This window comes from Dasypus novemcinctus, unplaced genomic scaffold (assembly GCF_030445035.2).
Source record: "Dasypus novemcinctus isolate mDasNov1 unplaced genomic scaffold, mDasNov1.1.hap2 scaffold_528, whole genome shotgun sequence".
Taxonomy (NCBI): domain Eukaryota; kingdom Metazoa; phylum Chordata; class Mammalia; order Cingulata; family Dasypodidae; genus Dasypus; species Dasypus novemcinctus.
The window spans coordinates 1-12,173 of NW_026688492.1; the positions used below are offsets into that span (position 1 = coordinate 1).

The 12,173-nt window shown below is 64.9% G+C and overlaps 2 protein-coding genes across 2 annotated transcripts; both read right to left on the bottom strand.

Moving 5' to 3' along the window:
• Positions 1-6: 6 nt before the first annotated feature.
• LOC131277825 (ral guanine nucleotide dissociation stimulator-like 3) lies at positions 7-2,036 on the bottom strand (the record flags this gene model as incomplete). Its single annotated transcript, XM_058292920.2, has 3 exons — positions 1,963-2,036; positions 1,498-1,611; positions 7-433 (listed from the first exon to the last, which is right to left on the bottom strand). Coding segments are annotated over exons 1-3 (574 nt in total), but the record flags the coding sequence as incomplete, so codon positions are not given.
• Positions 2,037-2,649: 613 nt separating this feature from the next.
• On the bottom strand, positions 2,650-11,884 carry ODAD3 (outer dynein arm docking complex subunit 3). Its single transcript, XM_058292921.2, is given in 14 exon segments — positions 2,650-2,811; positions 2,934-3,019; positions 3,646-3,741; positions 3,743-3,802; positions 4,182-4,338; positions 4,431-4,591; positions 5,522-5,674; positions 7,272-7,394; positions 7,496-7,621; positions 7,715-7,816; positions 7,970-8,140; positions 9,462-9,539; positions 9,670-9,791; positions 11,381-11,884. Coding segments are annotated over 14 exon segments (1,695 nt in total). The 5' UTR covers positions 11,625-11,884; the 3' UTR covers positions 2,650-2,795.
• Positions 11,885-12,173: the final 289 nt, after the last annotated feature.

The window sequence follows — 12,173 nt, forward strand, 5'->3', positions numbered from 1 at the left end:
TGCCACGATGATGAAAGAGGTTGTAGATGTGGAAGAAGTGCAGTGAGGAGGGTGGGGGGGGTCTATGGGGACCTCTTATATTTTTTGAATGTAACATTAAAGAAAAAGAGAGATGGTAGAACAACAACAAAACCCGATGTGGGGAGCCCAGGGCGCAGGGGGGTGCGGGCGGGGCTGTGGGGGGTGGCCAGCGATCGCACCTGGGCGGCGGCGGGGGCGGCGGCGGCGGCGGCAGCAGGAGGCCCAGCACGCGGGCCGTGGGCGCGAAGGCGCGGTGCGTGGCCAGGAAGGCGGGCACGAAGCCGGGATCCTGCTCGCGGTCCCCCGACGCCAGCTCACACACCAGCCGCTCCAGCCGCGCCGCCCGCAACGCCCGCACCTTGCTGGTGCGGTAATGCACGAAGGCCTCGGCGGCGGCGGCGGAGCTGCGGGCCTGCGGGGCAGGGGGACAGAGAGAGCCCGAGGGGTGGCCCCCCCCCCTCCGGGGCACCCCTTCTCCAATCTTCCTTCCACGACCGCGCGCTCCCCCGCCCTGCCCACTCTCGGATTCCCGGGCGGCCCCCATTCATTGCTCTGCCCGCACCCCGCTTCACCTGGCCCTCACCTGGCCGCCTCTAAGCTCCTCCCTCCAGCCCCGCCCCACTAAACCTGGCTCGTCTAGGCCCCCGCGTCCCCGCTCCACTCACCTGGCTGCCCCAGGAATCTCCCGGCCTCACCTGGTGGCCTCTAAACCCCGCCCTGGCCTCCGGGCCCCCTCCATCAGCCCCTCCCTTCCCTGGTCTCACCTGGCGCTGCCCCCAGGACTCTCCCTGCGCTTACCTGGTGTTCCCTAAGCCCCGCCCCTCCTCCCCTGGCTTCACCTGGACGACCCCAGGACTCTCCCTGCGCTCACCTGGTGTTCTCTAAGCCCCGCCCCCCTCCTCCCCTGGCCTCACCTGGGCGACCCCCAGACTCTCCCTGCGCTCACCTGTTCTCTAAGCCCCGCCCCCCTACCCTGGTCTCACTTGGCTGCCCCCAGGACTCTCCCTGCGCTTACCTGGTGTTCTCTAAGCCCCGCCCCCTCTTCCCCTGGCCTCACCTGGACGACCCCAGGACTCTCCCTGCGCTCACCTGGTGTTCTCTAAGCCCCGCCCCCTCCTCCCCTGGCCTCACCTGGACGACCCCAGGACTCTGCGCTGACCTGGTGTTCTCTAAGCCCCCGCCCCCCTCCTCCCCTGGCCTCACCTGGGCGACCCCAGGACTCTGCGCTCACTGGGTGACCTCTAAGCCCCGCCCTGGCCTCCGGGCCCCCTCCATCAGCCCCCCTCCCTGGTCTCACCTGGCTGCCCCCAGGACTCTCCCTGCGCTCACCTGGCGTTCTCTAAGCCCCGCCCCCTCCTCCCCTGGCCTCACCTGGACGCGCCCAGGACTCTCCCTGCGCTCACCGGGTGGCCTCTAAGCCCCTCGCTGGCCTCCGGGCCCCCTCCACCAGCCGCCCCCCTCCTCCCCTGGCCTCACCTGGCTGCCCCCAGACCTCTCCCCCGGGCTCAGGCGCTGACTGCGCTGCCGCCGCAGGGAAACGCTGTACACCGCGCCGTCTTCCGTCTCCTCGCCCCAGTCCTGCAGCGGCGCCTGGACGCGGAGGCGGGCTCAGGGCGGCCCTCGGGGTCGCGGCCCCAGGGCCTTGGGCTCGGCCTTCCCGCCGGGTTCTCACGCCCCCTCCTTCCCCCTTCCCGACTCTACGAGACTCGGGCCAGAGTCCCAGGCAAGGAGGGTCCCCCTCCGCGCCGCGGGCACCCCCTTCCCAGGTCTTGAGGAGTCGGGCTGGCCTTTGGGGGGCCTTAGGCTCGCCCGCAGACCGCTCGGGGGGCGGGGGCGCGGGCCGTCAGCGGCCGCGGGGTGGGGACTCCCCGGCGGGCCTGAGGAATCGGGAGGCGGGGGGCTCGGCGTTGGTGGGTCTGGAGGGTCCCCCGGCCCCCTTACCAAGGCGAGCTCCTTGCCCGCTACCCGCTGCATGGCCCGCGCCCGTCCCGCTCCGCCGCCGAGTGAGGCGGAAGGGCCTGCGGGCAGGGGCGGGGAGGGACCGCGGGGCCGCGCAGGGGCGGGGCGGGCTGAGGTGGGCCCGACCCACAGCCCTCGGAGGCCCCCGGGCGCACCCCGAGGCCCGGGCCCGGCCACCCGGGAGGGTGCCCAGGAAGGGCGACGCCAATGTGTCCCCAGACGCAGGGGCGCGCGCAGAGTCTATTCCAGCGAGGGACGTGTGTGCAGCCCAGGTGGGGGGGAGGTTCTGCCATCTCTATAGAGGAGAGGCTCAAAGTGTCACCAGAGGACGCGGGGGACCCCTTCCCTCCCCAGGAGGAAGGGGGCTGAGTCAAGTCCGTGGCCCCGGACTTGGCCGGGCAAGATGACCCTTGAGCCGGCGCAGGGTCAACACGAGGCGAAAACCCAGCGGGGCCTGTCCGCGACCTTTATTGCGTGATTCCGAGGCCGGCGCGGGGCCGCTGGGGAGACTGACCGCGGGAACGTCCGGCCCGGCCCTCTCCCTCTCCTCCGGGCGCCGCCGGCCCGCTGCGCTCCCCGTCCGGGCCCCGTTCAGCCCTGGAAGGGGCCCCGCGGGCCCGCGGCTGGGCCCCTGGGGTGGGGGTGGGGGGAGTGTCAGGGGCTGGGGGCGGGGGGGGACCCCGGAGGTGCCAGGTGCGCGCCAGGGCGAGTCTAGGTCCTCCGCGAGCGGCCGCGCTTCTTGCTGCGGGGACTCGATGAATTTCTGGGAATGGATCTTGAGCGCCGCGCGGGTCACCACGTCGTATTCATCGTCCTCACTCTCCTCCTCGTCTGCGGGGCACGAATGAGGGGAGGGCGGGTAAGTGGAGGGAGTCCCGGGGCCCCCCCTCCCCGGCCCAGCCCACGCCCCCTTCCAGCCCCCTGCCCCGCCACTTCCTCCCGCCTGCACTGACCGAAAAACTTGTCCCTTGGGTCTGGCGAGTGGCAGGGCGATGCGGGTGTTGTAGGGAGGTAGCTTTCCCTCCAGCGTGGAGTAGAACTGCGGGGGGAGAGGGGTGTGGGCAGGGCAGCTCCCCCCTCCGAAGTCTCCGCGGAGGCGAGGGCTTTTTTCTGCCCGGGGTCCCAGCTGCGTCCCGCGCTCAGAGCGCACCCAGAGGCCCGGCCCCCGCCCCGCGGCCTCGGTTCCTCGCTCTACAACTTGGCCTCCCGCGGCCCGCCCCCTGCACCCCGCCCCCCGTACACCCGAGGCCTGCTCCCTCCACGCCCCCCCCCCCGCCCCAGCACGCTCGGGGTCCACCGCCCCCGGCCCCCCCTAGGACGCTCGGGGTCCGCCCCCTGCACCCCGCCCCACCCTGGACACTCAAGGCCCACCCCCTCCATCCCCCCCCCAGGCCACTCGGAGTCTGCCCCCCCACCCCACCCCCCTAGGACGCTCGGGGTCCGCCCCCTGCACCCCGCCCCATCCCTGGACGCTGGAGGTCCACTGCCCCCGACCCCCTCCCCGGACGATCGAGGTCTGCCCCCCGCCCCGCCCTTGGATGCTCTAGGTCCACCGCCCCCGCCCCCCCCACGCTCTAGGTCCGCCCCCAGCCCCGTCCCCCCATGCTCGGGGTCTGCCACCCCGCCCCCCCGCGCCCCATCCCCGCCCCCCGGCCGCGCGGGCACCTCGCGGTCGGCGATGCGGCGCAGCATCTCCTGCACGTCGAGGTTCTCGAACTGCGCCTGCAGCCGCAGCAGCTTCTCCTCCACGAGGGCCAGCAGGGTCCGCCACGTAGCCCGCCGCCTTGGGGTCCAGCTCCTTCCCCGCCAAGCGGCTGTGCTCCTGCGCCCAGGGGCGGGGCGAGTCGGCCGGGGGCGGGGCCACCCGTGGGGCGGGGCCACCCGTGGGGCGGGGCCACTCGCGGGGGCGGGGCCACCCGCGGGGGGCGGGGCCACCCGTGGGGCGGGGCCACCCGTGGGGGGGGCGGGCCCTGGGAGCCCAGAGGCCCCGCGAGCAGGGTGGGCGGCGGTCTCCGGGTGGGGGGACGCTAGCTCCAGAAATGGGCCTCTGCGGCGGGCAGGGTGGGATAGCTCGGGTCTTGGGGCCGCTCGGTCACTGGGGCGGGGTCCCCAGGTTTGGGGTGGGGGCAGGGAGGACTTTCCCATGGGGGCGGGGCCTGAGCGTGAGGACGTGGGCGGGGCTCCCCGGGGGCGGGGCTCACCACCGAGACGTGGCTCAGCTTGCCCGCCAGGTGCTCGAGGCCCTCCCGGGCCTCCTGCGTGGCCCGCAGGGTGCTCTCCAGCTGCTCCTGCGCCTGGCTGCGCCGGCGCTCCTCGGCCTTGAGGCGCAGCTCCAGCTCCGTGTGCGTCTTCTGGTCGCTGCAGGGCGCGGGGCAGCCCGCTGTCAGTGCTCCCCCACCCCCGCCCCCCACCCCGTGCCCCCTGCCCTCCCTCGGTCCCGGGGGCCTCACCTCACCAGCTTCGCCTCCCCCGTGTACTTGAGGTTTTCGAGCTCCCGCTGCAGCCGCTGCTTCTCCTGCTTCAGCCTCACCAACCTCTGCTCATTCTCGCCCTTGAGCGTCTCCAGTTGCGTGAAGGTGTCGCCCTGGGCTAGGAACCGCCGCACCACCGACTGCGGGGATCCCCCCAGCCCCCCCAGTCAGGGCCGGGACCTGGGGAGGCCCGGCTGTGCCAGGCCTCCTCTGTCCCCCCCCCCCCACCAGACAAGATGGGTGGCCTGGGTATAGGTGGGTCACCCCAAATGCATGCAGCCAGGAACTAATTTTTGTGGGGTCCCCTCCTTGTCTACAGAAGGAATCTGGGACACCCGAAATCCACACCCTGAGCAGAAGTTGTGGACTAACGGTGGGCGCAGCTGCTTTCCAAAACCAACCTGCTAGCAACATCCTGTGACCAATCCCGGCTGGGAAAATACCCCGAGGGGGAGGGACCCCCTTGGACAGGTAGGCCTTCTAGAACGGTGCCACGCCACAGTGCCCCATAGATGGCCCCAGAGGTCCCTGTTGCAGAATTCCTCGACCCCAGGCATGTGGGGTGGGGACACAGCTTGCCGGCTGGCTGAACCAGGCACCAGAGGGGACGGAAGACTGCCAAGTGTGAAACCCAGGGCAGGGGCCTCAAGTCGTGGTCTAAGGGTGAGCCTGGGCGCTTTGCTGTGTGCCAGCCCATGTTATCAGCTCCGGGGATGCCAAAGACAAGAGAAAGACAAAGACCCAGCTCTCGTGGAGCTCGCGTGCCCGATAAAAGAAAATAACAGCGCGTGTAGACAACTCCTGTGTACTCTGCTGTGAAGGGCAGCAGAGAAACCCGGTGGAGGGTGGTTAAAGGGGGTCTTTTTTTTTTTTTAAGGAGGTATGGGGGATTGAACCCGGGACCTTGCACACGGGAAGCAGGTGCCCCAACCTCTGCGCTACGCCGGCTCCCCTGGGGTGTCTCTGAAAAGAGAGCGGGTCTGGGTGCTGCAGGGGCGAGGCTGGGCGGGAGGGCTTTACCAGCCTGGCAGCCCTCTCTGGGGGCCGGCAGGGCTCCAGGCGGCACTCACGTGCGTGTCGGCCACGCCGGTGGCGTCCTTGACCTTGCCGAAGACTACCTCGGTCTGGTACATGCCCCAGCGGCCCCGCAGCGCTTCTTCCTTGGAGCGCATGTGGTCCTGAATCGTCTCGTCGGAGCGCAGCAGCACATGGTCGCGCTGGGTCTACCCGGGAGGTGAAGTCGGGACCCGGGTCAGCTCCGGGACGGGTGGGGTTACCCGGGCGGGGATCAGGGAGGGCCAGGTATGGGGGCCCAGCGGGGGGTCACGGGGCTGGGGCTGGTCAGGCCGGGTGGGAGGAGGCCTCGGGCCAACCAGTAAGGGGGTCTAAGTGTGGGCCGGGGCGCTTTGCTGTGTTCCAGCCCATGTTATCAGCTCGGGGGATGCAAAAGACAAGAGAAAGACAAAAAGTCTTTCGTGGAGCTGATATGCCGGTTAAGAGGAAATGACAGCAAGTGTAGAGTGTAGACAACCCCCGTGCACTCTGCGGAGAAGGGCAGCAGTAAGGGGGCGGGGGCGGGGTATGCAAAAGACAAGAGAAAGACAAAGTCTTTTGGTGGAGCTGGCTTGCCGGTTCAGAGGAGAATGAAAGGGAACCGAGAGTGCCTACACCCGCAAGCAGGAGAATTGCATCCATTGCCCATGTGGGATCTAAGCCCCCTCTTTATGATAGAAAGGTGAATTAGACATCACTATCCCAGGGCCCACAGAATGGAGGACTAAAATATGGATTAGAGTTTTGGACTTACTGGTATTCTACTATAAAACTTTTGTGACTACTAATAGAAGAAATTGTGTCATTGACGGGGAGAGAGTGGCCACCATAGTTGCTGAGGGCAGGGAGAGCGATGACGAGATGCGATGTGGGGGCATTTTGGGGACTTTGGAGTTGTCCTAAATGATAGTGCAGGGTCAGATGCTGGACTTTATATATCCTGCCATAAACCACTGAATGTACCGGGGAAGAGTGTGAACTGCAGAGTAAACTATTATCCACGTGGAAAATAAGAGAGAAAAAGGAAAAAACATAGCAAAAAAAAGGCGGGGGGGGGACGACAGGGAGTGTAGACAGCAGTAAGGGGGCGGGGCCTGTAAGTAAGGGGCGGGCCAGAGGTAGGGTCGGATTTTTGGAGGGGCGGGGCAGAAGCGGGGAGCCCAACGGGGAGGGGCGGGGCTAAGGAGGGGGCGGGGCCTGTAACTAGGGGCGGGCCAGACTTGGAGGCCAATTGGGAGGGGGCGGGGCTGAGGGGCGGGGCCTGCAGTGGAGGGGCGGGCTAGAAGTGGGAGGCCAATTGGAAGGGGCGGGGCCTGCAGTGAAGGGGCGGGGCTAAGGAGGGGCGGGCCTGCAGTGAAGGGGGCAGGCTAGAAGTGGGAGGCCAATTGGGAGGGGGGGAGCTAAGGAGCGGCAGGGCCTTTAGCCAAGGGGCGGGCTAGAAGAGGGAGGCCAATTGGGAGGGGCGGGGCTAGGGAGGGGCGGGACCTGCAGTGAAGGGGCGGGCTAGAAGTGGGAGGCCAATTGGGAGGGGCGGGGCTAAGGAGGGGCGGGGCCTGCAGCGAAGGGGCGAGCTAGAGGCCGGGGGTCAGAGTTGAATCTAGGGCGCAGGCAGGTGGGACAGGTGAGTAAGGGGCCGGCTGGAGAGCAGTCAGGGGGAGCAGCCGTGGCGTCCAGGGCGGGCTGGCCAAGGCGGTGGGGTCAGGGCCGGGGCAGGAGAAGGGGAGAAGGGGCAGGAGAGGGGAGAAGGGGCGAGGCCGGGGGGCGCACCTTGCGCTCCATGCGCTCGTTCTGCAGCTTCTTCTCCTCCGCGCGCTTCTTGCACTCGGTGATGTAGCGCTCTCGCTCCTTGCGCTCTCGGAACACCGTCTCCTCCAGATACTGCAGCTGGTTCTGGGGGGGGGGGCGGAACGGGGGGAGCAGTGACGGCCCGGCCCCGCAGGGTCAGAGCAGGGCGACACGATGGGAGGCCGGGAAGCACCGGCGGGGGCTACCTTGGCCACGTTGCGGGCGTTGAGGGCCTCCTGGTTCACCACGTGCAGCTCCTCCAGCTCGTGTTTGGTCCGTACCACCTCGGCCTCCATGGAGTCCAGACGGTTCTCCAAGTTGAGGCTCTCCTCCTGGGTGGAGGGATGGGAGGTGGGACAGGCCCGGAACCAGGCTTCCCGCCACCACCCACCCCTGCCTGCGCGCCGCCCCTCCCCCTTCCCCACCTGCAGGTAGGCCTTGAGCTGCAGGTACACGTTGGTGATGTGCTCCGCCTCCTCCGCCTTCATCCGGGCCTTCTCCAGGCGGTTCTCCAGGTTCCGCATGGTCTAGAGGGCAGGACCCGCCGCGCTGAGCCGGCCAGCCCTCCCGCCGCGCCCCCTGCGCCCTGGCGCGCACGCGCCCCTGCGCCCTGGCGCACGCGCCCCTGCGCCCTGGCGCACGCGCCCCTGCGCCCTGGCGCGCACGCGCCCTGGCCCCACCTTGTACACCTCCGTGTTGCCGTCGTTGGCCTCGGCCAGCTCGAGCTCGCGCAGGCTGTGCTGCAGCTGCAGCTCCTGCAGCCGCCTCTGTCGCAGCTGCACCTTGTGCCGCAGGGCGTTCAGCTGCTTCACCTTCTGGCTCAGCCGGTGGTCGAGGAGCTCCAGCGCCTCCTGAGGGGGAGGGGGACGGAAAGCAGGCGCCTGCGGGCGTCCTGCCTGCTCTCAGACCCCTGGCCCCTGTGCGGCAGCTGGCCTGGGGTCCCCCCTTCTGTGCCAGAGAAGTTTCACGTCTCCCAGACTCCCCCCTCCTTGGCTTTGCGCCCACCTTGCTGGCCGCCCCTCCCCAATCTCCTTTGCCTTTGGAGAGAGAACTCGAGGCTCCGTTCTTGGGCCTCCCCTCTGCACATGCCCTTGACTTTTAAAGGTCACCCGGACGCTCCTGACACTGGAATGGGGCATCCTCCTCCAAGTGCTGGCTCATCTCCTTATACACAGTGCTCCCCCAAGCATTTCCACGGGCACCTCAAAAAATCATCGAGCCCAAAATGCAGCTGCTACCCATCCCCCCATCCTCCCATCTCTGCTCAGGCAGCTCTGTCTTTCCAGGTCCACGAACCCCCAAACCTCGGCATCTTCCTTGACTTCTCTTTTTCTTTCCTACCTACCCACATCCTGTTCGTCAGCCAATTCTAGCTCAAAGTTTCCCTCCGGAGATACCACTTTTCTTGCCCTCTCCGTCACTTTTTTCTGTTGTTGTTGTTATCCTTTTATTATTTTCTTATTATTTATTTTCCCATCATTCTTATTCTCTGCAGCCAATATCCTCTTTCACCCAGATGACGGAGTGCTGGCTTCCCATCTAGCACCCTCGCTGTCCATTTTCCACTCCTCTGGTTCTTAGTATAAAATCCATACACATTCATGTGTCCGGCCTTCCTAATGTCACTTCCTGCCCCCCCCCAGCCCCCTCCTTTTCTCCCACACTCCAAACTCGGATCTGCCTCAGGGCCTTGGCACTTGCTGTTCCCCCCTCTGCCAAATCTTCTCCTTCCCGACGGACCTAATCTCAGCCCAAATATCACCTCCTTTAGTGAGAGGTCTTGGCTGATCCTCCACTGGATCTGAAGTGCAAGTTTAGCCTGTCGCCCTGTTGTATTTCATTCGTTTCTCTTGTCACGAGTGGACGTTACCTTGTTTCTGTAACTGCTGTCCTTAGTTCTTATCTGTTTCCCCCACCGGGACGTGAGCTTTCGTGGAGTGGGGACTTGGTCTGTTTCGTTCCCCCAGGGTCCCCAACCCCCAATACTGTGCCAGGCACACAGTAGGCAGGCCCTAATGATTTGTACTGAGTGCTTATGTGAATGGCGGCGGGTGTGGAGAGAGGAATGGAGAGGAGGAGACTGGAGGCAGGGACCCCGGTGGGGAGGCTAGAGATGGGGTGGGGGGGGGAGGATGGTCAATGGTGGGGAACGGTGGGGGGCGGGGAGCCCACCTGTCCACTCCTGTTCTTGAGATACGGCTTCTCTGACTTCCATTCTCGGATCACCGCCTGGACCACTTTCTCATCTCCCTGAGAAGAGAAGACCCCACTCACCCTGGGCTCGGGCCACCTCCACCTGAGGTGACAGCCTGTCCCCCCACCCCCACCCCCGGGAGGCTGCCTGCCCTGGGACAGCCTCCACCTGCCTCTGCGCCATCACCTTCAGCAGGTCCGACAGCTGTAGCTGCAGCGCCCTGGTCTCCTCGCGGAGCTGGCCGATCGTCTCCTGGTTCTTCTTGATGTTCCACTGGGAGCTCTCATAAAAGGCCTTGCGGTGGCCCTCTGGGGACAGGGGAGGCGAGCAGGCACAAGCCGAGAGTCATTGCAGGGAGGGGACCTCTCTTTGAACATGGCTGATGTGTGGGTGCCCCGTAAGAACTGAAAGTTCTCGAGGCATCCAATTCTCACAGGCCCATTGGGGTTTTTTTTTGTTTTTTGTTTTTTGTTTTGCTTCGAAGTCTTTATTATCCTGACTATAAAAGACAGAACTCCTCTAGGATATAAAAAAGTTCTTGGCGGCGGACTTGGCCCAGTGGTTAGGGCGTCCGTCTACCACGTGGGAGGTCCGCGGTTCAAACCCCGGGCCTCCTTGACCCGTGTGGAGCTGGCCCACGCGCAGTGCTGACGCGTGCAAGGAGTGCCCTGCCACGCAGGGGTGTCCCCCACGTAGGGGAGCCCCACGCGCAAGGAGTGCGCCCTGTAAGGAGGGCCACCCAGCGTGAAAGAAAGTTCAGCCTGCCCAGGAATGATGCCGCACACACAGAGAGCTGACGCAACAAAAAGAAACACAGATTCCCGTGCCGCCGACAACAACAGAAGCGGACAAAGAAGATGCAGCAAATAGACACAGAGAGAGAAGAGACAACTGGGATGGGGAGGGAAGGGGAGAGAAATGAATAAATAAATAAATCTTAAAAAATAAAGTAGAGCTAATAACATAACTCTACCTCTAAAAAAAAAGTTCTTTATGCAGAAACACTATTTTTTTAATAAGTGAACAAATAAATATCTCTTGGAACAAAGGATTATACGCTAATAGATGTGATAAAAGTCGTTTTAATAGTTGACAAAACGTGTGTGCAAAGACGCAAATGCATAAGCGTGACTGTTCCATTAAGGCAATGTGAAAAGTTTTACAGGTGGCTCAGAGTGGCCCATCCAACGGTGGGACACAAGCAGTCGCACTCCTAAGTCCACATAGTCAACCACTGTGTAAGATTATCTCCTAATAATAACAAAAGTGATAATAACAATAGCCATGCACACTAGGATTTCCCAGCCTCAGCATGCCCGACATTTGAGGCTGGGTGGGAGTTTGACCGCTCTGTGAATTGTAGGGTATTTAGCAGCATTCCTGGCTTTTACCTACTAGATGCGATGTCTACCCTCTCACCCCAACGTGACAACCAAAAATGTCTCCAGACATTGCCAAATGTCCCCTGGATACTAAAATCACCCCCCTCCTTAGAGATCCACTCTTTAACACTCTGTAGTGCCAGGCAGTGTCTGAAACACATGACACAGTTAAAGCACTTGCCCCGTTTCCACCTCCATTTTACAGGTGGGGAAACTGAGGGCACTTAGGTGACTCTTAGTCTCCCAAGGTCAAACGACTGGTATATTCAGAGACAGGCACTGAATCCAGAAAACCTGGCTCTAGTACCTATGGATTTCACTCCCCCGTGCAAGGCGAGGAGTTGAAATTTACGCAAAAATGTGAAAAAAAAAAAAAAAAAACCGTCCAGGTGGTTCTGGGCCCGGGAGGAGCTTTGAAAAGCAGGGGAACCCTGAACGAGTCTGAGTTTTTGTTCAGAGGCCTGGGTGGGCGCTGTGGGCCCCCGACGCTTCGGTGCCTTCTGGAATCGTCTTACCGAGCAGCTGTATCTTCCTTTGCAGCTCGGCCATCTCCGCGTGCAAGGCGGTCTTCGGCGCGCTGGGGAGGAAGGACCCCGACTTGGAATGGAGCGGGGGCCAGGCCAGGGCCGCCTGCTTGCCTCGGGGGCGGCCGCGCCTGTGCTGGGCATGACCGCGCTTGACCTTGGAGGAGGGCGTCGCAACCTGCTCCTGCCCCGAAAGGACGTTGGCGGAGGCCGCCCTGCACAGGGGGTTCGACATGGCCGGGTGGGGGCCGGAGGCCCCTCGGGGAGAGGGAGGCGACTGTCCGGGAAAGTCAGCTCAAGTGCCCCGGGTTCTGGGAATGCACTTTCCCACCGCTCGGCGGGGCCGCGCAGCATCTCCCGGTTGCTAGGTAACCGCCTCCCCCTCCTCCCGCCCCAGCGCTCCCATGGAAACCGCCCGCGTTCCGCGCCGCCGTCCTCATTGGCCGCCGCCGCGCGGAGGGGGCGGGGCAGAGCGCGCAGCCGGAGGGTGGGGGAGGGTACGCCGGCCGCACGTGGGGCCTCGCTCACTCCTCCCCCCATCCCCCCTCCGCCGTCGCGAGTTCGCGGGCCCTTTTCAGGAACCTTCTTTTCCGGCTGCGGGAGCCGCCACTCCCAAGATGGAGGCGCCTCGCGCCGCCATTAAGCGCGAGCCTCCGGCACCATCGCCTCCAAAGGCGTCCCGGTCCTACCCAAGATGGCCGCCTCAGGGCTCGTTTCGCCCCCTTCCCCACGCCGGCCACTCCCAACATGGCCGCGCCGAGTCGCCGGGACCGGACGCGCGGCG